The 27,467-nt window shown below is 46.9% G+C and overlaps 1 protein-coding gene across 1 annotated transcript; it reads right to left on the bottom strand.

Annotated features, from left to right (window-relative positions):
• Positions 1-265: 265 nt before the first annotated feature.
• LOC308151811 (3'-5' RNA helicase YTHDC2-like) lies at positions 266-21,977 on the bottom strand (the record flags this gene model as incomplete). The annotated part of the gene is made up of 27 exons (XM_080524703.1): positions 21,791-21,977; positions 21,321-21,523; positions 20,786-20,952; positions 20,446-20,548; positions 19,710-19,866; positions 19,301-19,408; positions 18,867-19,018; positions 18,319-18,463; positions 17,910-18,036; positions 17,379-17,444; positions 17,001-17,182; positions 16,334-16,430; positions 15,253-15,340; positions 14,966-15,043; positions 14,696-14,778; positions 12,427-12,532; positions 12,171-12,290; positions 11,607-11,879; positions 11,097-11,223; positions 10,460-10,665; positions 9,446-9,641; positions 8,711-8,817; positions 8,075-8,194; positions 7,114-7,316; positions 6,404-6,545; positions 5,534-5,740; positions 266-349 (listed from the first exon to the last, which is right to left on the bottom strand). Exons 1-27 carry the CDS (start codon positions 21,921-21,923, stop codon positions 266-268), a joined length of 3,780 nt encoding a protein of 1,259 aa, XP_080380829.1. The 5' UTR covers positions 21,924-21,977.
• Between the last annotated feature and the right edge of the window lie 5,490 nt (positions 21,978-27,467).

Below are 27,467 nucleotides of genomic sequence, written 5' to 3'. Positions count from 1 at the left end.
CTTTACAACGGCCTCTCATTCTCCCATTCACACACACATTCACACACCAATGGCAGCAAGCTACCATGCAAGGCGTCGGCCCGCTCACTGGGAGCAATTTGGGGTTCAATGTCTTGCCCAAGGACACTTCGGCATGTGGCCGGCCAGGGCTCGAACCCCATCTGCCGATCCGCCGATCCGCCAACCTTGCGATCATTAGAAGGCAGCTCTACCTCCTGCGCCACAGCCGCCCAGTGTCGTATAGTAAAATCCTACATGAGGGTCCTTACCCAGAGATTGGTCCGTTTCCTGTCCGGTCGTTGTGCTGCTGGTCCAGCTCTGATAGTAACTTCAGTATATTTAAGGCTGCCTGTGGCGGAGGGGAGAAGAACACAATGATCTGTCTCAGTTCAGGTGTCTTCATCATGATCAACACCAGAGCTCCTGATGGGTCGCTGCCTCACCATGTCATGACAGGGTTAGGGTTAGGGTAGGGTTAGTCGCTGGGTCGTTGTCTCACCATGTCATGACAGGGTTAGGGTTAGGGTAGGGTTAGTCGCTGGGTCGCTGCCTCACCATGTCATGACAGGGTTAGGGTTAGGGTAGGGTTAGTCGCTGGGTCGTTGTCTCACCATGTCATGACAGGGTTAGGGTTAGGGTAGGGTTAGTCGCTGGGTCGTTGTCTCACCATGTCCTGACAGGGTTAGGGTTAGGGTAGGGTTAGTCGCTGGGTCGTTGTCTCACCATGTCATGACAGGGTTAGGGTTAGGGTAGGGTTAGTCGTTGGGTCGCTGCCTCACCATGTCATGACAGGGTTAGGGTTAGGGTAGGGTTAGTCGCTGGGTCGCTGCCTCACCATGTCATGACAGGGTTAGGGTTAGGGTAGGGTTAGTCGCTGGGTCGCTGCCTCACCATGTCATGACAGGGTTAGGGTTAGGGTAGGGTTAGTCGCTGGGTCGTTGTCTCACCATGTCATGACAGGGTTAGGGTTAGGGTAGGGTTAGTCGCTGGGTCGTTGTCTCACCATGTCATGACAGGGTTAGGGTAGGGTTAGTCGCTGGGTCGTTGTCTCACCATGTCATGACAGGGTTAGGGTAGGGTTAGTCGCTGGGTCGTTGTCTCACCATGTCATGACAGGGTTAGGGTTAGGGTAGGGTTAGTCGCTGGGTCGCTGTCTCACCATGTCATGACAGGGTTAGGGTAGGGTTAGTCGCTGGGTCGTTGTCTCACCATGTCATGACAGGGTTAGGGTTAGGGTAGGGTTAGTCGCTGGGTCGCTGTCTCACCATGTCATGACAGGGTTAGGGTTAGGGTAGGGTTAGTCGCTGGGTCGTTGTCTCACCATGTCATGACAGGGTTAGGGTTAGGGTAGGGTTAGTCGCTGGGTCGCTGTCTCACCATGTCATGACAGGGTTAGGGTTAGGGTAGGGTTAGTCGCTGGGTCGCTGCCTCACCATGTCATGACAGGGTTAGGGTTAGGGTAGGGTTAGTCGCTGGGTCGCTGCCTCACCATGTCATGACAGGGTTAGGGTAGGGTTAGTCGCTGGGTCGCTGCCTCACCATGTCATGACAGGGTTAGGGTTAGGGTAGGGTTAGTCGCTGGGTCGCTGCCTCACCATGTCATGACAGGGTTAGGGTTAGGGTAGGGTTAGTCCCTGGGTCGTTGTCTCACCATGTCATGACAGGGTTAGGGTTAGGGTAGGGTTAGTCGCTGGGTCGTTGTCTCACCATGTCATGACAGGGTTAGGGTTAGGGTAGGGTTAGTCGCTGGGTCGTTGCCTCACCATGTCATGACAGGGTTAGGGTTAGGGTAGGGTTAGTCGCTGGGTCGCTGCCTCACCATGTCATGACAGGGTTAGGGTTAGGGTAGGGTTAGTCGCTGGGTCGTTGTCTCACCATGTCATGACAGGGTTAGGGTTAGGGTAGGGTTAGTCGCTGGGTCGCTGCCTCACCATGTCATGACAGGGTTAGGGTTAGGGTAGGGTTAGTCGCTGGGTCGCTGCCTCACCATGTCATGACAGGGTTAGGGTTAGGGTAGGGTTAGTCGCTGGGTCGCTGCCTCACCATGTCATGACAGGGTTAGGGTTAGGGTAGGGTTAGTCGCTGGGTCGCTGCCTCACCATGTCATGACAGGGTTAGGGTTAGGGTAGGGTTAGTCGCTGGGTCGCTGCCTCACCATGTCATGACAGGGTTAGGGTTAGGGTAGGGTTAGTCGCTGGGTCGTTGTCTCACCATGTCATGACAGGGTTAGGGTTAGGGTAGGGTTAGTCGCTGGGTCGTTGTCTCACCATGTCATGACAGGGTTAGGGTTAGGGTAGGGTTAGTCGCTGGGTCGTTGTCTCACCATGTCATGACAGGGTTAGGGTTAGGGTAGGGTTAGTCGCTGGGTCGTCACCGACATATTTGGTAATCGACGTCATCGCATGTTTTTTTGGCCAACGACAGAGATGGTGAACACTAGTGTCTGTGTGTGAGTGTGTCTAAACATATGCAGGGTTCGACAGTAACGCTGTTTTACTTGTCCGGAGCAAGTAAAACATTCGCGGGGTTTGTTTGCGCGAGCACGACGATGCTGCTAGATCCTGGATCTGTTATCAGGGGTCCCCAAACTACGGCCCGCGGGCCGAACACGGCCCACCCCCGCACTTGGACCGGCCCTTTGAACAACGTCGCCCCCACACGCTCTCAACAATGCCAGAAACATATTTTGAAAAAATTTAAATATATGTTTTAATCATATCATATCTGTATTTGATATTAAAGGTTGGCTTTCAAATTAAAATGTCCCTTAGTTATAAACTATTTTCATTAATAACATTATTAGTTAGTTTCACCCGCCCACAGAATGCGGTACATTCAACGTAACGTTCCATAGTGAACAAGCACGGATCTGTAGCAGGTGCACGCGAGCTAGAACGAACATTCAGAGAGATGAAAAATGGCCAAACGGTTGGTAAAGAGAAAAGTTGATTCAGAATGCAGGGTTTTTAACCAACAGTGCACAAGTGATTATTATTGTTAAATGCAAAGAAAAGGCTCATCTGTCAAGAAGCAGTGTCTGTGTTCAAAGAATACAATCTGCGCCGACACTATGAAGCCCGCCACAAAGACAAGTATGCTAGTGTACAAGACCAAATGAGAGCAGACAAGTGTCGAAGCTAAAATCAGCTCAGCAGAATACGTTTGTACCCGAAACCCAGTTATACCAGTCATCCGTTCGGGCCAGTGCTGATGAGTTTGTCAATAAATGTATGAATGTGATCGCGGAGGAGGTGTGTCCCGCGGTGAGTCTGTCAGCAAGTAGGCACCAGATGAATTGAAACAATGGGGGATTAGATAATGTAGATGCCCAGCTGCAGGAGAAAACGAAATAATTTTACCCATATGTTCATGATCTGTATCAAGCAGGGATTTTCCTGCATAGGCCGCCTCCGTCATATTTCTAGCCGCCTCCAGCTCTCGACAAAACTCTGACGGTCGTATTTTCTACAAGCGTTGAACTCGGTGGATTTCTGTCATTTCTAACTGCAAGTGCGGCACTGAGCCGACGTGGTGGCGGGGGCGCTGTTTCGCAAATAAGTTAGCTTTCGTGTTTGCTAGCGAAACAGCTGATAGTTGATGTTGACTGCTCAAGGAGAATACATATTTGAAAGTACAGAATGCCTGAGAGCCTTATATTGCATTATATTACATTACATTTTGAATGATCATCTGGTGCCTGAATATTGTGTTTTCCTTTACATAAATAATGACATTTCCACCATAAATGGATGCAGAAAGGGCACAAATTGGTGCATCTAAATTCACCAGAAATGAAAGAAATTAAGTGTTTGATGTTTAAGGACCCCCAGACAGCCCTGCTTCATGGGTCCCCCCGTGTATGATGAGGGTCCTCCCTCATGTATCAGACTGTAAAACGGATTATATTTCATTGACATATCACTATAGGTATAAATTCCATCCAAATTCAACTGTTTAGACTTTGTTTGCATCCACCAGTGCTCTCCTGCGCGCAATTGCTTTGCGCAACCGCCTCCATTTCACACCGTTCCATATTATTTTATGTTAGAGACCAACCCAGGCCCCCCATCACAGAAAGGAAAAATTATGTGGCCCTCACAGAAAAAAGTTTGGGGACCCCTGTGTTAGATGATCGTGGAGTGAAGTAGGGCTGCCACGATTAGTCGACTAGTCGCGACGACGTCGATTACCAAAATCGTCGCCGACATATTTGGTAATCGACGTCATCGCATGTTTTTTTGGAGCTGAAATAAGCGATAAGCATTCGTTTTTCTTCCCTGAAGCTGCCACTGGCTAGCGTTCGCCTATCATCCATCCTCACTATGGCTTTTGCCACTTGATTGACATACAGGTAAGCCAGTCTGAGATCTGATCTTTTCACCTAACACACGGTTCACCACGCATGCGCAGTCAACAGCGCCAACTACAAAATACAAAATACCGGCGAGACTAAGTACCTAGTTAGCCTTCCAATTTCTACTATTTACTATAGAATACTAAAGAAAGGGTATACAAATGAGTGGGGAAGCTGGACCAAGTAAGAAACCAATAACGTACAACTTCCATCCAGAATGGGAGGAGGACTTTTTTACACGATGTGATATTGGAAATGCGTCAGTCTGATCTGCAAATCTACGATGTCTGTTTCTATGATGGCTGTTTCTATGATGGCTGTTTTGAAGAAGGGAAATGTGGCAAAAGAGCGAAAACGTACGGCTGTAACGATAGCTTCTTATCGCGTCAGTCACGTTCTTGTTAAACACAAGAAGTCATTCAAAGACGGCGAAATTGTGAAAAAAGCGTTTCTCGAGGCTGCAGATTGCCTTTTATAATTTCCATGGAATCCCAAGCTGTGTCGACCGGGCATTAATACATGTGGGACGGAGGTATGATATGTGGCAGATAAGGGTGTGTGGCGGTCTCGCGCGCCTGTCTCGTTCCAGCGCGTCAACTCGTATTACCAGCGCTTACCATCACCATGTTCGCTCGCCAACTAAAGCACTTGATTACTGTTGATATAAACATACTATACTAGTCCATAAGCACAGTATGGGAGAACTTGGTGATAAGCATAATACGAGTTATACTATGCGCTCTGCGCTGCGGGCTATGCGCGATGCAAGATAACTGAGAAGAGACGGTGTGTGTGCACTGCTTCTATATCATAAGATGTACATTTGATAAGTACAAGAAAGCTAGCTAAGTAAGTAATCTAGCTAACTATGCCTGCTGGTTGCGCGATGCAGGACAGCTGTGAAAGGAGACTGACCAGGCAATGTTCAGGCTTCCGTTCAGACATACCATGACACGGTACTTTCCATGGAATTATACATGGTCTCGACCAGGGTAATTGCCCGAGCGGATTTCCCTGGTCAGACGCATTCAGACATACACCGCCACGGGAAATTGCATGGAATCTACTGGGAAGGCTCGTATGTGTGAAAGGGGCTTAATTCAATGCCTTCCAGATCAAATTCCATCCAGGTCACACAATCTACCAGACACTCTCCTCATGTTCAGGAACATGCTGTACCTGGAAGTGTCCCGAGCCCTGGACAGAGAAGACTAGCAGCACCAGGCTGCTCTCCTGGAAAGCTCTGTTGAGTTTGAGCTCGTTGGAGGGAGTGGTGGACCAGATGCCTTTCTGCTGGGAGATGTCGATGTTCCTCAGGTTACAGCTCTTCATGATGAAGTAACGCACCATTGCACTGCCTTGGCGAGGGGAGAGGGGCTTGGAGCACTAGAGGGTGGGGGGGCGTCGGGTGGAGACGAGGGATGGAAGAAAGGGGAGGGTGAGAGTGAAGAAGTGAGTGAATGGATGGAGGACAGTTTGTGTGGAAATCATTTTCTGTGTACCTTTCCTGAGGAGGTGAGCTGTTATAGGGATTGGTAAAGACCACAGAGTCTGTGTGTGTGTGTGTGTGAGTGGGTTGGGTGAGTAAGCATGTGTGTGTGTGTGTGTGTGTGTGTGTGTGTGTGTGTGTGTGTGTGTGTGTGTGTGTGAGAGTGGGTTGGGTGAGTGAGCATGTGTGTGTGTGTGTGTGTACCTTGCCAGAGGAGGTTAGCCGTTATGGGGGCTGATAAAGACTACAGAGTCTATGTGTGTGTGTGTGTGTGTGTGTGTGTGTGTGTGTGTGTGTGTGTGTGTGTGTGTGTGTGTGTGAGTGGGTGGGTGGGTGGGTGGGTGGGGTGAGTGTGTGTGTGTGTGTGTGTGTGTGTGTGTGTGTGTGTGTGTGTGTGTGTGTGTGTGTGTGTGTGTGTGTGTGAGTGGGTGGGTGGGTGGGTGGGTGGGGTGAGTGTGTGTGTGTGTGTGTGTGTGTGTGTGTGGGTGGGGTGAGTGAGTGAGTGAGTGAGTGAGTGAGTGAGTGAGTGAGCGTGTATGGGTGTGTGTGTATGTGTGTACCTTTCCTGAGGAGGTGGGCGAGGGGCTGTTACAGGAGTCAGTGGACTTGGTGGAGGAGTGGTCGTCTGACGAGTGTTTGGAGTGAAGCAAGGGCTTGTCTCTGCTGTGGGAGGGTTTAGGCTGGAGGAGGGCTGGGGACAGCCTGGAGGACCTGGGGGGGGGGGGTTCAATCGACAGTTCAATCGTTTTTAGACTAGGATCTATTCATACAACAAGGGACACAACACTGTGGCATTTCGGAGAGAGCCTCAGCCAACGTTGGACCCGGAAACACGTCACGACTTAACAACCGAATAGCCATGTGTGTTTGAGTTCAGGCACAGAGTGAAACCTTGAAGAAGGAGGAGCTTGGTTGAATCACTCATTAGCATCATGGGGAATCACTCATTAGCATCATGGGGAATCACTCATTAGCATGGGAGTGAGTACGCAACTCTCTTTCTATCGGTTGACGTCCAGCCTATTTGTGGTTGTGTGTGTCTCAGGTCAAGTCTCCTGTTATAGAGAGCTGCTGCCATTCAAACAACTACATTTAGACGACTAGACCATCTTCCTCGTTATTCCTTTCCTCACAATATATATATATATATATATATACTGTATATATATATATTTTTATATTGTCATTGGAGACGACAGAGATAAAACATTCAATTCACAGTTGCTCAACGTTCTTTTATCTCTTAACGTTAAGATGTGTTGCTGGCTACCTGTCCGTGCCATGTGGGTGTGTGGGTGCGGGGGGGTCATCCAGCAGGTCGGCGGTGTCGTTGGAGGCGGGGGTCCGCCTGCTGTTGCTGCTCCTCGAGGAGGCGGCGGTCTGGGGGGGCTCCTCCGAGGACATGGGGCGCGGCCGCTGGCCGATGCCAGTGGGCTGCTGGAGGCCTGACGACTGCTCCTCCGCACCCAACACCTAGGACAAAACAACACAATGACTGGACATTATTCTATTATTTTGTTAAATATGTTTTAGGGCATTTCGGCTTTATTGGGATAGAGACAAGTAGAGATTGACAGGAAGGATGGGTGAGAGAGAGAGAGAGAGAGAGAGAGAGAGAGAGGAGGATTACATGCAGGATATGTCGACGGACGGAATCGAACCGAGGACCCTGCGATGATATGGCATGCGTGTTAGTGTGCTACGCCACTTACACACCTCTATTATATTTGTAACATCTTTTTTCATCTTGCTGTAACCAAATGGGGCAATAAAGACATTCTGAATTTGAATCTTGAATTCATGTCATTCATGTCAAGGGGTCATTGAGAGAATTAAAAGTGCACTGTATGCTGTTTATACAACTTGAACGTTCACACCTACAAACGTACTGTCCAAACGTGAAGCGGTCTGGTCAATTAGTCCGCAAGTCGCTGCGACACAATCGCTAATCAACTAACACAGCTTGTTTTGTGAGACTGCTAACAATGTAAAGTAGTGTTATAATTGACTAGGTAGCAGTGGGGATTACTCACCGAATCCATTGCATTGCAGTATTTTGGCTTGACTAGTGAGTTTGTGTTGTGATTTTCAACAACGCTGAAATGAATTTCCGTGTTTCAAAATAAAATTGGTTGCCGACTTGCAGCCCAAATGACCAAACCGTGTCACAAATATGTGAGACATCCATCCATCCATCCATCCATCCATCCGTCCATCCAACTATCACCCACCGAGACCAGGGCCCTGATGGTGGCCTCGTCCAGCTGGGACCAGGGCTTGAAGGGAGAGCGGATCCTCCTCAGGAACAGACCATGCCACTTCTGTCTCAACTCAAACACCAGGCCTGCCATCTGAGAGAGAGATGGGGGGGGGGGGGGGAGAGAGAGAGAGGGGGAGGAGAGGGGGGAGAAAGAGAGAGGGGGAGAATAGTTTAATAAAATGTCAGAGAGTGAGAGGCAGAGTGAAAGCTGCTTTTCTGATGAAACACCCAGCTGTCTTCAGGGCCCAGTTGTTCAAAACTTTTAATCTGGATCAGAACGAACCTGATTCTTTTTTTGCTATCCAGGATCAGATCGAGCTGACTGATTTCCCCTATACGACTCAAAATCAGCCAGATAGATCTGATCCTGGATAGCAAAAAAGAAGAATCATTCTGATCCAGATTTAAAGTTTTGAACAACTGGGCCCAGGGGTCAATATGACTCCTTTTTCAGACTGAAGGTTGAACTGCTAGCCCTGCTAGCCCGAGTCCTTTCACTATGGCTGAAAAATGTAGATATACACACACCGCTACAAACAGGTCATGTGAGCGCTGCAAAAACAACACACACACACACACCTCTCTAAACTCATAACATCTCCCTCACCTCTCTGTCGAGTTTGAAGTTGACCCACTCGTCAATCTTCATCTGGGCCAGGTGAGATGTGGAGCGGTCCTCCATCTCGCTGTCGCTGCTCTCGTTCACCTCCTCATCTACACAGAGAGAGCAGCGGTAGTGATGGTTACCGGCACATGTATTACCTCATGTATTAGTGGTGGTTACCAGCACATGTATTCCCTAATAGACACGCAATCGATACACGCAAGACTTTCATGAATCGAGGTTACGACAAGCAATCTTAGTCTTTTTTTTTTTTTTTTGCTTTATTGTCTGTCACCGAGTGACAGAAATTCTCCTTTGACAGGCTTTGTGCAGTTCATGAATACGGTTTCCACATTAAAAACACACATAGGTCACATACATACAATAAAAACAGACAGATATAACAGTGTTTATAAAATGTAGTGCCTATTTAAAAAGTCCAGTCATTTAAAAATAATAGTAAAAAAAACAGTATTATGATTTTAAAAGCTAAAATGTTGTGGTTTAAAAGAAAAACAGTGTGCTTCCTATTTTAAAATGTTCAGGGCGGTGGTTGCAGTGGGAATGAATGATTTTTTATATGTGTTTTTCCGGGCCATGGAAGTGGCTGAAATGATTGCATTCTAGTCGATTTTATTGGCTATTTCGTTTTAATTTCGTTAATTTTCGTAGCGATAATTGACATACAAAAAGGATGCGCCGTTTTTCATCCGATAAAGAGAGAGAAGTCTAGCTTACCTTTCTGCATGGTGGGCTCCTGAAGGGCGCTAACGGGGAGTTTGGCGCAGCCCCCAAATAGGGCCACCGAGAGGGGAGTGACCGCGGTGCAGCAGCGGATGCTGGCTATCCTATGAGCTGGCGTCATCTCGTCATAGATCAGCCAATCGGTGGGCAGGGACTGGACAGCCACCACCTGGCCATTGGCTGGGGGGATCTGAGGGTTGGGGAGAAAACAACAACATGGAGTTCCTACAGTCACACGAGCATACCTTTGTAGAATGCATTGTCAATAGTAATAGTTCATTGTAAATGGTAATGTAAATGGCATTTGTCTCTTTCATGGTGTACTGAGTTGGGGGTAATACTGTTTACGTACTTTGGGACACTTGAATGAATGAATGAATGGTCTTTATTGTCATTGCTATAGTACAGGTACCAAACAACGAAATTGTTTGAGTATTTCCTGAGGATGATGTATAAAGCTTGGTCTTCCACAGAGAGTAGAGAGCCCTATAAAAAGCAACTCTAGTGCTTTCTGCTTCTTTTCCTGCTCTTGAGAACACAGACCTAATTGATTCACAAGCCTCCTCCATTATGGGCCAGTTTCCCCTGATTGAACAGGTTAAGCCTAATAATCCGAACACTTTACTAAAAAAAGCATCGTCAATGGAGAATCTTCTATTGAAAGTGTGTTTTTAATCCTAATTTGTAAATTGTTTTTATTTTAGGGTGACTTACTTTGACTTATGCCGTTGGATCTCTTGCTGAGCAAAGGCCATCAACGACTCTTCTCCATCCATCACGGCTCTTATTTTAGGGTATTTCTGCTTTATTGTGATAGAGACAGTAGAGATTGACAGGAAGGATGGGTGAGAGAGAGAAGGGATGACAAGCAGCATAGGTGGATGGTCAGAATTGAACCAGCGACCCTGCAATTACATGGCATGCACCTTAGTGAGCTACGCCACGCAAACGCCCCAGTGCTAGTTCCTATAACGGGTGTATGGGAATGTGTAGTGTTTGGCGGCCTACCTTTTTGTACTGTGTCTGGCTGAGGACGGAGGTGGGGTGCAGGCGGACCCTCTTCTCCTTGGTCCCGGACAGAGAGCAGGTCTCCCGGTCCACGTGGATCAGGTTGGGGTACAGCCCGGCCACCAGGGCTGCCTTCACCACCGGCCAGCTCTCACTGTTCAGGTTGACGTCGTGGATGTCCCCGGGGCCGCGCGCCCGCACACACCCTGGAAGAACACACGAGGGAAAACTATCGACTTCCTGTTCATTACGCTTTCGTGCAAGGAAGCCTTTCTTTTGGGTCCTAAATTCTCTGAAAGAACACAACATTAAGACCAGGAAAAAACATCAAGAGAGGGAGCGGTCCTTACAGAGTTACGCTAGTTGAGTAATCTGCTAACGAGAGATAAGATATAAAGACTCCTGACCCTCCCAACCAGAGGTGGTAACGGTCAGTTAAGTCTCACCAGTAGTTCTGAGATATCCATGGTGGCTTATAAATGCTAGACTAGGCTAAGCTCAGTAATGCTAGGCTAAGCTCAGTAATGCTACGCTAAGCACAGTAATGCTAGGCTAGGCTAAGCTCAGTAATGCTAACCCAGGCTAAGCTCATAATGCTAGGCCAGGCTAAGATAGGTGTTTAACAGGTAAGTCTCACCTATAGCTCTGAGCTGCCCCAGCAGCTGTGTCCTCATCCCTACGATGATCTCCAAGGTAGCCTGGGACAGGTAGTTCTTCTCACAGAAGGACCTCTCCCAGCCGTCGCCACGGGCCTTCTGCCACGCCTACAACAGAAGACACAGGAAAGGCAGACACATGTCACCTTATTCAATGTGCTGTCTCTATCAGGACAGCTTGAAAAGGTTCCCACTGGAAAGAAATGTTTTGATTGGAGACACAAGAGATAAAAGTCTGTAATGATCTGACGATCTGTGAAACAGTGGGGGGCGGGGGGGTTGAACCTGTGTTTCCCACATGGAAGACACCACTGCAACCATTAGGCCTAGAGGACATCCTCATGGTCTGAGGGAGATGCTTGAGTTGTACATGTCTCAGGCAGGACTACCTCATCAAAAGAGCATGACTCCAATCCACCTCCGCTACAGCTATATGGCTCTAGTCTGAAACTACAACAACAACAAAAAAACAGGCTCCCCTCTGTCCTCACCTGGAAGGCTCGGAGAAGAGCCATGTGGTCGCTGAAGGTGCCTGCGGTGAAGTGTTTGCGGCACAGCATGGCGGCCCTCTTCTGGGAGGCCTGGGTGGGCAGCACAAAGGGGTCGCGGTGGGCCAGGGTGCAGGCCATAGTCAGGATGGGGTCCAGACACTTGAGGACCACGGCACACAGCACCATCTTCCCCAGGTGGGGCTCCACAGGCAGGTCCGCCAGGTGGTGACCCAGCTCCGTCAGGTCCTCCCATTGGTCCATGGCATCTATGGTCTGGAGGAGGGGGAGGAAGTCAGTGGAGGTCAATGGAATAGTCTTGTATACCCCCCCCGAACGTCAGGTAATATACTAGTAAATGGCATAACTAAGATCAGATGTTATCTAGGCAGACAGTCTCCTTAAACCTCCATCATTTTTTAAAAACAGAATCGTACCTGTGGAATTAATTAATTCCATCAAACATTGATGGAAAACATAACTGCACACAGAAGTACTGCTTAAATCCGATATGCAGACAACAACAGTGTGGAGTGAGGGGTTGTGGGGGAAGCTAGCGTCTCTTACCTTGAGCATCTGCACAGCGTTTTTAACAATGATGGCGGGGGGAGGCTCAGGTGCTTTGGCCAGGAAGTCAGCGATGGGACAGTTGATGGGAGCCAGCAGTTTGGTGTGGAGACAGAGTTCCTGGAGGAGGGAGAGAAGTCAACCCTACAAATAAAACTATGCCAGTGTGTGTGTTAGTGTGTGTGTGAGTGTTTTAGTGTGTGTGTGTGTGTGTGTGTGTGTGTGTGTGTGTGTGACTGTGTTAGCATGTATGTACCTGCAGGGGCATCCTCAGCAGCTGAGGGACCTGGTACTCCAGCATGTTTTTGAACCTAAGGCGACTGAACAGGTGGTAGCATATCCCCGGCCTGCAACGCCCAGCTCTGAGGAGACATTAGTTTTCAACTAGGGTTTCATAGAAAACATAATGAAACATAATGAGACTTCTGCTGCATTTAAGTGTTGCTCAGGAATGGTGAACTCAGAAAGGTCCCACTAGGAAATGTGTATTACTCTGAGATCTCAATGAAAGGCACTTTTTACATAGACAAAGGTTTCAAAGTGCTTCACATCATAAACAATAATAAAAAAATATATATATATAAACAATAAATACAATACAAACAAATATGCTCCAACACCAAACCATAGACCCCCCCAAAAAGAGCAGAGGAAAAAAAAGATATGAGTTTCCCCACTGAGAGCCATCTCAGGAACAACCAATAGAAGAATGGAAATGTAACTGACATGAATAATTATCGCCCAATTTCCATTATTTGTTTCACTGCAAAAGTTTTTGAGAAACTGATTTACAATCAACTGTCTCACTACCTTAATTTATTTGATATTCTTTCACCATTTCAATCTGGGTTTAGACCCAACTTCTCAACTACTTCTGCTCTCCTCAAGTTTACTAGTGATGTTTTCTCATCCTGTGACAAAGACCAACTGACTGGTGCCATCTTCATCGATCTAAAGCTTTTGATTTGATTGACCATTATCTTCTTCTTGATAAGTTGTACTCCATTGGTTTTTCTCAGAAGGCTCTTTTTTGGTTTAATGCATATTTGCATAATCGCCGTCAATATGTTTCTTTACAGGGTTCTCAGTCCGATTACTTAATTGTGGACAAGGGTATTCCTCAGGGTTCTACTCTGGGACCACTCCTCTTTTCTATATTTATTAATGATCTCCCTAAGTCTTGTTCTAACTCTGCTATTCATCTTTATGCAGACGATACGGTTATCTATACCTCTCACAGAGATCTAACACAAATTCAAAGCTCCTTGCAATCAGATTTTGCATCTGTTCAGAACTGGTTCTTTAATAATAACCTTGTTCTGAATATGAACAAATCCTGTTGTATGGTGTTTGGTGCACATTATCGGCGTCCCCATCTCTTAGATTTAAATATTGTTTATGATGATGGTTCACCCCTAGAAAATGCTAAATTATTTAAATATCTTGGTCTCTGGGTTGACCCTGAACTCTGTTTCAAGCCACATATTGATAATCTTGTTAAAAAAGCCTATGGTTGCCTTGGTTCTTTATATCGTTCTATTGATTGCTTTACTTTTGAAATCAGGAAAAGATTAGTTTCTCAGCTTATTTGACCAATTATTGATTATGCTGATTGTGTACCAGGGTACCTCTGAAACCTGTCTTCGTCCCCTAAATGTCTTGTTCAACTCCCTCTGTCGTTTTGTTCTCAGATGTCATTATTTTACACACCACTGTCTAATGTATGATTTACTCAACTGGTTTTCACTTGAAGACAGAAGGCAATCTCATTGGTTACAATTTATTTTAAAATGTATTTACTTTAAGTATCCCATGTATTTAAAAGTTTACTTGGTCCCCCGTAGTTCTCCCTATCCACTCAGACAACATCAAAACCTTTTTTTCTGTGTTCCCAGATACCGTAAAAAATTAGGTCGTAAATCATTTGCCTACAAGGCCCCTAGTGATTGGAACAATCTCCCTTCCCCTTTAAGGTCCATCACATCCTTTCACTCCTTTAAATCATCTTTACTTTCCTATTTAAAAAAGCCATGCTCATGTTATTAATTATGTGGGGGGTTTGGACCGGCTAGTTTTCAGGTTGTTTGTATTTGTATTTTCCTTTAATGTGCTCTCTGTTGTTGCTCAATTCGACTACTTTCTGATGTCTTCTGATAATTATATTATGTATGTATCTGACTGTTGCATCTATATATTGCGGTTGGGTTGTAGTGGTGGGTTGTGGAGTGATGACGGGCTGTGTGTGTGAGTGTGTGTGTAGGTGCTTTGTATTGTTATTTGTTATGCGTTACTATTATGTTTGTATTGTTATATGTGAGGACCCCCTCGAAAATGAGAAGATTCTTCTCAAGGGGCTTGCTTACCTTAATAAAACAATCTCAATCTCAATAGGGTGTGATTTCAGGAGTTTCCGAGGAGCACAGAGGAGAACCCACTCCATATCATCATCATGAGTCTTGCCAGTGGATGAAATTAATAAAGTATATCAGATTCTGATGGTGAGTCTCTGAACGTCTAGGACTCACCTCCCCTTCCTCTGCAGAGAACTGGCCCTGGAGATCCACACCATCTTGAGCATGGTCACGTGGTTCAGGGCGTCAAAGGACTTCTGTCATGGGGAAACGTCGGGGGAACGTACACATCGTTAACACATTGGTGATTGGTTCATGACTCTGAAATTCTTAAGAACGAGTGCACTCAGTATACTGCTGTTATTGTTGTTGTTACTCTGCCATAGAAACGGCCCGGGGATGGTATAACACAGGGTGTTGTTTTCAAAGTGAATCTCACTGTACCTCTTTGACCTTGCCTGAGTCGATGACAAAGACCACGTCGTTGACTGTGATTGTCTCTGCGATGTTGGTGGACAGAATCTTGAAATAAAGACAAAAACATACACACGGGTGTTAACACTCAGGGTATTCATCTACACCTCGTGCGTTTGTGACAGGGGAGGCTAGTGGAGGTAGAAAATCGGAGGGCTGGCTCATGGCAATGCATGGAACGGAATGAGGAATGGTATGAAACACGTGAAAAAAATTAGGAATGGTATGAAACACATGAAAAGAAACTGCTGACGTACTATTTTGCGGACACCGGTAGGAGTGTTCTTCAGGACTCTCTTCTGGTCTGCGGTCTGCATGGTGGAGTGGAGGGTGAACACCTGGTACCTGATGGACCAGCAACAACATATGTCACGACAGGCTTGAGACTGAAGCAGGTTGAGGTCAGGGGAGGCTGGTGGCCTAATAGATGTGAGTAGTGAGTTGGACTGGTGATCAGAAGGTCAAATCCCACCTGGGAACACCACCACTTGAGTAAGGCACTTAGCTCTAAGTTACTCCAGGGAGAACGTCCCTGTAATCTCTAATTGTTGTTATCGCTTTGGATAAAAATGGTTATAATGTAAAAATAGTGGAGGTGGAAATCACAGGCTCATTGTAATGCTCAGAGTGGGAATGAGGAAAACGTGTTTGATACCATTCCTCATTCCGTTCCATGTGGTACAATGAACCCGTGCTCTGATTTCTACCTCCACCAGCCTCCCCTGGTTGAGGTTAACCCTACACTGGGGATGGACGGTTTCAGGTTTTTGAAACCGAGAAACCGGTTAAACGGGATTCAAAATGACATTGTTGAGCCGCCAATTTCAAGTAATGGAGCCCTATTATACTACTACAATACATTCATGTTGAAAACACCAGAAGCACAGTTGCAACACAATTAGATTACTTCCTAGTTTGGGACCGTTGCTATTTTTAGAAACCCTCACAAAGGTTGGGATTTGTGAGGGTAAACAAATCCTAGTTCTGTGTATTGAATATTGTGTAATTTATTTGGCCATTTTTTGTTGATCTATTGATGTCACTGAAGCTTCCCCCACTCTCTCTAACCTGACTTGCTAAAGTGTTGGGTGTAAATCTACAATCTAGGTGCCTAAACAGGAAACACAGTAACATTGTGAAAATGAGTAGCAAATGACAACAATAACAAAATAACTACGAAACCCAAATAGACTGATGGATAGAAACATTAGCTTCCTTGATATACAGATGATTCAATCATTGACAGTTGTCAGAATTACTCCTTGTTGAACTGTTTTTACTTTAGCGTGACCCACCGTTAGTGCCATACTAAGGTGCATGTTTTGATGCCATTATTACCTGTGAGAGTGCTCAGAGAATCTTCTGTCGTCGTAGAGGATACGGCCCCTTAGTCCCACGATCTCATCATAGCCAGGCAGGAAGATCAGAACAGCACCTGGAATGGAAGAGCAAACATGGAAAAACTGAATTTTAAAACAAATCAATCAATGTTTAGGCATAGTGTGAAGTTAGTTTGGCCCTTTTATATCATTGTTAAATGGCCTAGCACTGACAAAACAAAAAAGGAAAAAGATATGCATGACTCTAAATTAAAAGTTCCATTTTGAATAAAGTGTTTCTGGATGCTGTATAGCCCAATTGTTCAATGCATAATCAGCATCATCACTGTGGCTTCAGCCAACCCTTATGAGATAGTGGTGGTGGTGTTGGTGTGCTGGCTAGCTTGTTGCTGGTTCGGGGGCCCTAGCTCAAATCAAATCAAGTTTTATTTGTATAGCGCATTTCTCACAAGATGTGACTCAATGCGCTTCACATAATGACAGAGCCGCAAGCAGGCAAAGGTAAAAAACCTGTACACTGTGCAGCCAGGAGAATTCCCTTGCAGCCCTCTACTCATAGAGCGACTACTATCAGTTTGCCTACCAGCACACAGCAGTGGCCCCCAACCCCCCCCCCCCCGGGGGGCCCCAGCCGCCCCACACACCCGACCCGCCCCGTCTCTCACCGTCCTCTGAGCTGGTGCTGATTTTGTGCAGCAGGTGCATGATGAGGTCCAGGTCCACCCTCTCGTCGTCGAAGCTGTGGTGGTAGCCCTTCAGCAGCTCCTGGTCCTCGGCACTCAGCTCCGTGGCGGCCGCCGCCTGCACCAGGGACGACTCATCCAGCTTCCCAGCCTCCAGAGACGACCTGGGGGTGGGGGTGGTAGTTGTTTGCATTTTTGTGTTAGTAGTTTTTTATGTCCGTTTCTTTTCCTTGCATTCACATGAGGGTATATCCAGCTCTAATTGGAGTTTGTTTCACATTGCAGAATTAGGTTTGGCTAAATCAGTCATTCTTTGTTAACCTGGCCACAATATGGAATGTTATGTTAAACAGCTCTCACAGGTAGGATTCTAGTAGATCCAATGCGTCAGCCTGCTGGAATTGCATGGCCCAGTCCAGAGCAGTCCTGAAACAAAACAAGAGGATTGATCAACATCTCACATATCTCTGCATCATCAGGTGTTCCTGAACCAAGGGGCCTGATGGAGGTAGAAATCAGGAGGCCTCATTGTAATGTATGATTTGCACGTGGTTGATAACATTCCTCATTCCATTCCATTCGTTACAATAAGCCTGTCCTCCAATGTTTATCTTCACTAGCCTCCTCTGTCCTGAACAAAAGGCTTTGTAAAATTAAACGAGGACAAAACAAATCACAGTAGTCTGGTAACAGCTTCCCAGAACGTGGGTCGAATTACTATTAGAATGTTTTCAAAAATAATTAGAAAATATTGTTGGCTTGAACCTGCCTGGAGTTTGCAATTTTGGAACTACTCAACTGGCTCAATTGTGTGCAGGGAAAACTCAATCAAGCACAGTCAAGTATCTGTACTATTTCAAATACTATTCGAACCCAGGTCCGCTGCCTTACCAGCCGTTGGAGGCCTTGACGTTGACATTGGCTCCCATGCTCAACAGCTGCTCCATCTGACTGAGGAAGCCCCGGCCTGCCGCCGCCATGAGAGGAGTGACACTGGTCCCACTGTGCATGTAGTCCACTGAAGAGGAGGAAGAGTCAGCCTGGGAACTACATTACCCACAATCCCTGTGTTATATTAGTATAACATACATTCATTCAAAGAGGTTTTTGTGTTCATTGGGCAGGTTTCCCAGGACACAGGTTAAGCTTGATCTTAGACTAAAAAGCGTCTTCAATGGAGGTTCTATATTGAAAGTGGGATTTACGATCTAAAAACTAGGCTTAATCTGTGGCCTTCAACGTATACAGGAGCTAATGAGGATATTACAAGAAAGGATGAAAAATAAAAGCCCTGTCGTACCGCTGACGTTCTCGCTGAGGATGAGGTTGAAGAGCTGGACGAAGGCGTCTGCGTCCTGGTTGAGGAAGATGTCAGAGATGCAGGCGATGTCAGAGATGATGTCCTTCAGCAGCCATGGGTCCAGAGACGACACATCCTTCTCATTCTGAAGACAATCAGACAAGGACATCCGACTGTTGGGAAACATACTTTGAAACATACTGTGCTCAACAATACTGTAATGTCTGTTATGTTTTGTTAAGATGTTGTGATCAGGAGGTCATGAGTTCAAATCCCACCTAGGAACAGCACCAGTAGTGTGCCCTTGAGTAAGGCACATAGCCCTAAATTACAGCAGGGAGACGGTCCCTGTAATCTCTAATCTCTGCTAAATGGTTAAGAAAAAATAATAATGCTATCATCTAACATTCAACCTCACCATTCACAGAGTACACATATCAATCAAAACAAGATCCTGTTGGTGAATCAGTATGGACTGAGAACAAAAGACATTGAGAGATGCATCACAGAATGGCTAAGGAAGAAACCGAACTGCCCTTTTTCCTTACCAGCTGGTTGAAGACTCCGTCCCCTCTGTCATCCAGCAGGTCGTTCTCCTGTAGGACACAAGAGGGCGCTGTCTTCTTTCTCAGAGACCCCTGGCGAGCGCCCCCCTCCTGGACCTTACACCACGCTGTCAGAGACGTCTGCTGCTTCTCCTCTGGCGGGGGAGTACGCACGCGCACGCACGCACACGCACACACAGACACACACAGACACACACACACACACACACACACACACACACACACACACAGACACCCACACACACACACACACACACACACACACACACACACACGACAACAGAGACGACACACGCTTGATCATCCTGGACATTGACTGATTACTTACTGTGAGGGGAAAAACACAAAAATGTAAATTTCTAGAGGTTACGTTCAGAAAGCAGGTAATTAAGCAGTAGAATATGACTGACGGTTACCTCTCTGCATCTCTGTCTTGTATGTGACCATGTCTTTGTTAGTGTAACCCGTCGTCCTCAAGATGTCCTCCAGAAACAGCTGCTTCACCTCGAAGGGTCGTCCTTTGACTAGAACAGACCAGAACATAGTACCGTAGTCATCCATTTCCAAAACTTACTTTCAGTAAAGGCTGCCTTTAGTCCCCGTAACATGGTTAAGTCATGATCTCTTGAAATGAGATCACCCTTATGAAATGAGACGACCCTAAATGGTACCATCATCTCTGTATCCGCAACCCAAAATCAGTATGGCTGCCTGAAGATCAAAGTTGACTTCGCTATGGATGAGGTTTGACTTTGTTATGGATGAGGTTTGACTTTGCTATGGATGAGGTTTGATTGACTTTGCTATGGATGAAGGTGGTCTTACTGTGTATGACAGGACAGGGTCCGAAGTATCGGAGGAAGAGGTCTACGTCGAGGGCAGCGCTGGAGAGGACCAGCTTCAGAGTGGGCATCTTCTCCAGCATGTCCCTCATCTTAGTCAACAGGAAGTCAATCAGCCCGTCTCGCTCGTGAACCACATCCTGATTGGACAGAGAGACAGGAAGTTGAGACTATTAGTATTACACCAATGGAGTAACCAATCAATGACTCACTTTTTATGTGTTTCCATGTACTGCAGATAAAACAGCTAACTATAATAAAAATGACATACGGCTAAGTCAAATCTCTTTCTTGGGACACTTTGAAGTGGTTGCACAGAAGGTGCACTTTGTCCCTTTGTCTGTGCTTCGGGCTGATTTCTAGGACACAACAGAAGACTAATCCCGAGACTAGAATGCATCCTCAATGGAGATTTTCAGACTGAAAAGTGTATTTAGTCCAGGACTAGGGCTTAATCTCCGGTAAACCAGGATCTCTCAATGTTCCATTTGGCCACGTGTGTGGAGCATTTACATGACATTTTGACCATTTAGCAGCTTTTATACAAAGCTATTTACGATTAGAGATTACAGGGACAGTCTCCCTGGAGTAACTTAGGGCTGAGTGCCTTACTCAAGGGTGGTGGCTCCCAGGTGGGATTTGAACTCATGACCTTCTGATCACCAGTCCAACTCACTATCCACTAGTCCACCACCAGCCCGGGGGATGGTAGAGCTTACCACGATGACGTGAGTGACAGCGGCCAGGGTCTCGTCGCCGGACATCAGAGTCCTCAGAAGGACTTTGCTGGTGCAGAAGGTCAACAGAGTCGTAGGGGAAACCCTGGGAGGTCAAAACAGAGAGAGGTCAATCAGGGCTATTCTCATTCATATCAGTAGGTACTGTATGTAGAGACTTGTCACGTATGGAATGTGAGGTACAGTAGGTAGGTGGGGAGGGGGCAACCAGAGGAGTCAGTGAGATTTAAGCTAATTAAAAAAAAAAAAAAACTCTTTGATAACAGGGCTGGAGGAATTACTTTCAATACAGCGCACAGTGAAAGAGGACAGAAGTGTCTACCTGCTCTCCAGGTGGATCTGGTATCCGATGGTCTTGCCGATGGTCTCCCCTCTCTCTGCTGCCACGCGCTCGGCCACAGCGCGGGCCGCCAGACGACTGGGCTGGGTGCAGAGGATCCGACACGGGATCCCGTTGCTGCAGCCGTCGTCCAGGAGGAACTGAGGGATCTGGGAAAAACAAAAACACTTCCCAGTTAAGTTTACAGATAAAGAATTATTCTCAGCATTCACACAAATCTCAAGGCAAAAGAGATATCGACAAACACCTGTGCGGTTCTCCCAGAGCCCCCTCTATCTCACCTGAGTGGTTCTCCCATAGGGCTTTCACACCGGCAAAGGCATTCGCGTTTGGGAACCTCCGAACGTTGGCGCTGTCTGGCGAACGAGCCCGCGTTCATCGGGCTCGTTCGCCAGACAGCGCCTACGTTCGGAGGTTTCCGAACGCGAACCGGCACGGTTCTTTGCCGGTGTGAAAGCCCTACCAGAGCTCCCTCTCTCTCACCTGAGTGGTTCTCCCAGAGCCCCCTCTCTCTCACCTGAGTGGTTTTCCCAGAGCCGGTCTCCCCGATGATGAGGACCACGCGGTTGCATTTGATGACCTGGACGATCTCCTCCTGGCGTTCGTACACGGGCAGGGAGCGGCGGAAGGAGTCCAGCTCAGACGGGCTTCTCCTCTCGGGCACCTGGCGGACGCCCCTGCCTAGCCGCCCGCTCGTTCTGTTCTTGTCCCGGCTGTTCTCTGAGTGAGTGAGACAGACAATTCATGTAAAACTCTAATTAAGCCGTAGCCTCTCCCCCGGTCCTTACGCACAAAAACCTGTGTCGGACCCATCCCAAAGGATTTGCTTACGTTGGTCAAAACCTTTCAGATCTCCATAAGTGTGGGCACATAGACACAGGGATAGAAACAGAAGATCACCCCCCTTTCTTTCTTTCTTTCTTTTTCTCTCTCTCTCTCTCTCTCTCACTCTCACACACAGACACACACACACACACACACACTCACCAGGCTCCGGAGCCACTGACCAGCACCTCTCAGCGCGAGGCAGCAGGTCAGTGCGTTCCTTGTTGGTGATGGGGAACCTCTGCAGCACGCTGCGCACCACGTGCTTGGAATCCTGGGAGAGGTGAAAGGTCATGATGGACTGGGGAATCTCAGAACCGTCCTTCTTGCTGATATGGAGGGTTCGGCTCGATCCCTGACTGAATATGAGACAATTCAAAAGTTAGTCAAATGTATTTGTTGTAAGACACTTTGGAATAAGGTGCTAAATGCCAAAAAATGTACAAATGGCGAGTGTTCATGCTTTTCTATGCTACTACTGATGACCTGATGTATCAGGGTCATGAAGGGTTATCCCATTTCATAGGGGACGATTTCAACCACTAGCCCTTGTAACTCTGTTCAGAGGGGTCAAGTCGAAAAGCGAGGGGCACTCGAAAAAAGAGGGGTAGGGCAAAAAAAAAAAAAAAGGGATTGGGCCCATGTTGTCACGTTTGTTAGAGGGGTTGGTGAAGGCAAATACAGATCTGTGACCAGGCTGTATCCTAAAGCAGATTTTCCCAAAACACTATACACTAGTCCCATTCTAAGATCCTTACTCTAGATAGGAAACGGATGCAATTCATACCGTCCACAAACCATACCCCTTACATTTAGACAAGGGGACACAGTCAATCAACCACCTGCTTCAGTGCAACAAGAATTGGGTTAACTAGTTCCTATGATGAAGTAAGTGACTACAGGTGATCAGAATCAGATACCTGGTTGAAAGTAAAATACTTTGAACATCCCTGCATGAAAACACAAAAGGGCATATCAATTCAGCACATTTATTTATACATTACTTGACACCATGATGTCAATGGGAATTTAAGAGCGGCGCAATGCTACCAGCGATAATTTCAAAACGGAGATAATCGAGGCTGCGTTCGTAAATACGCTCTGGAAATCTGATCACCACTCATGGAATGCCTCTTGTCCAATCAAATTACGTGGTCCCTTTATGACGTTGCACCTAGTGTGCGTTCCGGCGCTCTCAGAGCAAGATTACGAACGCAGCCCAAGAAACGAGAGGAAACAAGTCAACTCCGACATGGATATAATGATTGTGCGCATGCGACAACGTCCAACAATTAAGTGTTAAATTATATTATATTATAGGTTAAAAATACGGGAGATTTATGGGAAAATATTTAAACGGGAGCACAACGGGAAATAAAGGTAAAATACGGGAGAATCCCGGGAAAAACGGGAGGGTTGACAGAATGCACTGGAATGGAACTGGAAGAAACATACAAATTAAACTTCTCATTCTACAATGTTAACATAGCAAAGTTTGACATGACCACCACGTGTACATTTGAACACAGTTAAAGACAGTCACGAGCACATGTCTGACCACAGTCGTGACCACATACTGGCGCAAAGTGCTGCTGCACGAGGCAAGAGACCAGACGTAGCTAGCTAACTAACAACCACTTTGTACTTCATACATTAGCTAATGGACTCATCGTTGCTTCTGTTGTCTACAGTTAAAATGCATCGCTTTAGATGTATTAATTACTAACTGGCTAATATTATTGAACATTTAAACATCGCGTCGACTTCACTACGACCATGGACATTTCGGTCCTAACTAGCGCTGCTATGGCGCATCTGTCTTATCACAGTTGCACGACAGTTACAGCTTGTAGAATCCTTACTAATCTGTCTATTCATACACAGGTTGTTCATTTAGAATTAGATCATTATTATTATTATTATTATTATTATTATTATTATTATTATTATTATTATTATTATTATTATTATTATTATTATTTACCTTCCAAAGAGAGGTTAAATACAGAAGCGTGTAACAGTCTCTCCACAGCGACTCTTCAATCAGGCAGCACGCGCAGGTGTCAATCAGCGACGCGCATGCGCAGGTGTCAATCAGACATCACGTGACGTTCTAGAAGGTTCTATCTCAATTTTTGTCAAAATTGAGTTTTCTACATAATCTGATCCATTAGGTGTTTATTAATGCCTGTGTGGTGTTATCTTTAAAAAAAATAATAGTTTTTTAGTTAGTAATTAATAAAATACAAAGGTTCCATCTCACAAAACATAATGGAATGTAAAAACGTTCACGTGGTGCCACGCAGCAGACTGACGTCATTATCACATAATCTAGTCACATGCGATTTGCTCCAATCTAAAATATGTCCACTAGTTGGTATATTCCGGTTAATATGTGAAAACATAGTTCACTTTTTCATAAAAGCACAAAACTTGGTACACTTGTACAGTTTGGGGTCCTGAACATTTTCAGACGTGGAGCCCTCGCAAAAACTCCTCCTAGTGGCCGTGGCGGGCATTTTCCTTTCCGCCATAGCCGAATAATGTATTTTGCTTCATATCTCCTGAACCAAACATGATAACACAGAACAGGGGGGTATTCCATCAAAGTCGCTAAATCAAAATCCAGGCTTATTTTTGATAACTCTCGCGAGACTTATCAGAATATGCCTGGATATTTTTAAGAACTCTCGTGAGACCTGTCAGAATAAACCTGGATTTTCCTTTAGTGATGTTGATGGAACACACCCCAGGTGATGTCTACCCCCATGTTTTGAAGGTCAAGGATTACAATGATACCATATACAACATCATAAAATGTTCTGGTGAATAGTTAAGTGGTGATTTGTATCAACACCCAACTAGCACATAAGAGTAGTGAATGTATGATGAATTGAAAGCCAATGTATTTATCAATATACTATCCTCAAGGATTGTGCAGATGTCCAACTATGTCTCTGGTCCAGAGTTTGTACAGTATGTGAAATGAACCTTTTTTTCCCACCATCATCTCCTACATCATTTTGTTCACCATTCCATCTTTCCATCCACCTTTAACAGAAACTGCTTTTTCTGAACTACTTACATGAGATTTGAACTGAGACTGCCAAAAAAGAATGTATAAAAAGCATTCTGTATAACTTTCTGTACAATTCTCAGCCTACACTGGTAGGCTGTGTTTCTTTGTGTTTTTAATTACCTTTATATGTTCACTCTTTTTTTAGTACTTATAGGGAACAGTTATGTATATAGTACCTACAGCAGGCTCGACTTATTAGAAGTCGGCACGCAAAACGACAGGATAGTTAGGGCGGATTTCCTGGAGCACTACAACATTGACACGGACATAGCCAGGCTACCGGGAGAGCCCTGGTTCACAGTCCCCTCCCTGAGGCGGAGACGCCGGCGGCGGGATCGTAGGAAAAAGCGAGGCCGGAGGGGAGGCCTGCTAGAAAGGCTAAGGAGAAGCCCAAACAAGCCAGCTATTCCAAGCATTTTCCTCTCAAATGTCAGATCCCTGACAAATAAGATGGATGAACTGAGACTACAGGTGGCAAAAAACAGCATCGTAGGGGATAGCTGTGTGATTATTCTGACCGAAACCTGGCTAAACGACAACATTGTGGACGCTAACGTTAGTTTAGAGGGCCGAACGCTTCATCGCGCTGACCGCACGGAGCTTAGCGGTAAGTCAAGAGGAGGTGGGATCATAATATCGACGAAGGATAGCTGGTGCTTAAACACGAAAACTGTAAGTAGCCACTGCTCACCAGACCTAGAATACTTGACTGTTAAATGCCGACCCACATACCTGCCTAGGGAGTTTAACGCGGTGCTAATTACATGTGTGTATATTGCACCTAGCTCAGACAGCAAAGTAGCATTGGCGCGACTATACGACGTCATTAGTAGCCAACAAAGTACTGATCCACAGGCTATCCACATCATAGCGGGGGACTTTAATCATGTCGACCTGAAGGCAGTACTACCCAAGTTCTACCAGCATGTAAAATGTGCAACGAGAGGAGAAAAAACACTGGATAAGGTATACACCAACATCAAACGTGCTTACAAGGCTAGTCCGCTAGCTCATCTAGGCATGTCTGACCATGTGTCAATCCTCCTGATTCCTGCATACACCACAATGGGGAAAAGTGCTCCCACCACCACTAAGACTGTCAGAACCTGGCCAGAAGGGTCCGCTCCACTGCAGATCTGCCTAAATGACACCCTATGGCAGGAATATGAGCATGAGGACCTGGAACAGTACACGTCGTCGGTTCTGAACCACATAGTGAACTGCACCAACTCAGTCACCGTGGACAAACGGGTCCGGGTCTACCCCAACACGAAGCCATGGATGACTGGGAAGGTCCAAAAACTGTTAAATGAGAGGGACAACGCCTTCTTCGCAGGGAAGCGCACACCGCTGTACAGCTCCACCAGGGCCAACCTAAAGCGCGGCATCAAAGCGGCCAAGGCAGAGCACAGAGAGAAGATTGAGGAATGCCTCCTGAGCAACGACTCCAGGCGGATGTGGCAGGGGGTTCAGCAGATGACAAACTTCAGAGCCAACAGGCTCACAGCCGCAGAGGACGACCCCCTGCTGGCGGGAAAGCTGAACACCTTCTACGCCCGGTTCGACGAGGGGCGAACGGAGGTAACCACAACACAGACACCACTCTCTCCAGCTCTCAGCAGCCTCACCCTCACAGAGCACGAGGTGAGACGCGTACTGAAGGCGGTGGACCCCAGGAAAGCCTCGGGGCCGGATGGCGTCCTGGGACGGGTGCTGAGAGACTGCGCCGACCAGCTGGCCGGGGTTTTCACCAACATCTTTAACCAGTCCCTGTCCCAGGCCACCGTCCCACCCTGCCTGAAAACCTCAACTATCATCCCAGTCCCGAAGAAAAGCACGGTGAGCTGCCTAAACGACTACCGCCCGGTGGCACTCACACCAATCATCATGAAGTGCTTCGAGAAACTAGTCCGGGCCCACATACTCACACGCCTCCCGCCCAACCTGGATCCATACCAGTTCGCCTACAGAGCCCACAGGTCCACAGAGGACGCCATAGCGACGACTCTCCACGCCACTCTATCCCACCTGGAGAGGGGAAACAGCTACGCGAGACTGCTCTTCGTGGACTTCAGCTCCGCCTTTAACACCATCCTTCCAGACAGGCTAGTGACCAAACTACTAGACCTGGGTCTATCACACTCTATATGTGCGTGGATCAAGGACTTCCTGACCGACCGCCCCCAGAGGGTGCGGGTGGGCCCCCACACCTCCACAGCCCTCAGCCTCAGCACTGGGTCACCCCAGGGCTGCGTGCTAAGCCCCATCCTCTACAACCTCTACACCCACGACTTCACCCCCATCCACCCCAGCAACTACATCGTAAAGTTTGCAGACGACACCACCGTGGTGGGATGTATCTCGGGGGGGGACGAGGCGGCGTACAGGGATGAGGTAGAGCAATTGAGCAAGCTGTGCAAGGTAAACAACCTGCTGCTAAACAAGTGAAAGACCCAGGAACTCATCGTAGACTACAGGAGGAAAAAGTCCGAGATCCTGCCCCTGCTCATCGACGGAGAGAGCGTAGAGATGGTCTCAAACCTCCGTTTCCTGGGACACATCATACGGGATGACCTGGCCTGGAAGGACAACACTAAAGGCACCATCAAGAGGGCACAACAGCGGCTATACACCCTGAGATGCCTCAAGAAACAACACAGCAAGCAGGAGATGCTGGTGGCCTTCTACCACGGCGCAGTGGAGAGCATCCTCACCTTCGGCATCTCCAACTGGTACCACAGCTGCACGGCAGCGGAGAGA

The sequence above is a fragment of the Nansenia antarctica genome (genome assembly GCF_963989245.1).
Source record: "Nansenia antarctica genome assembly, chromosome: 2".
NCBI classification, from domain to species: domain Eukaryota; kingdom Metazoa; phylum Chordata; class Actinopteri; order Argentiniformes; family Microstomatidae; genus Nansenia; species Nansenia antarctica.
Note: the sequence above shows the minus strand (reverse complement) of the source record. Positions and strands in the feature narration are given on the sequence as shown.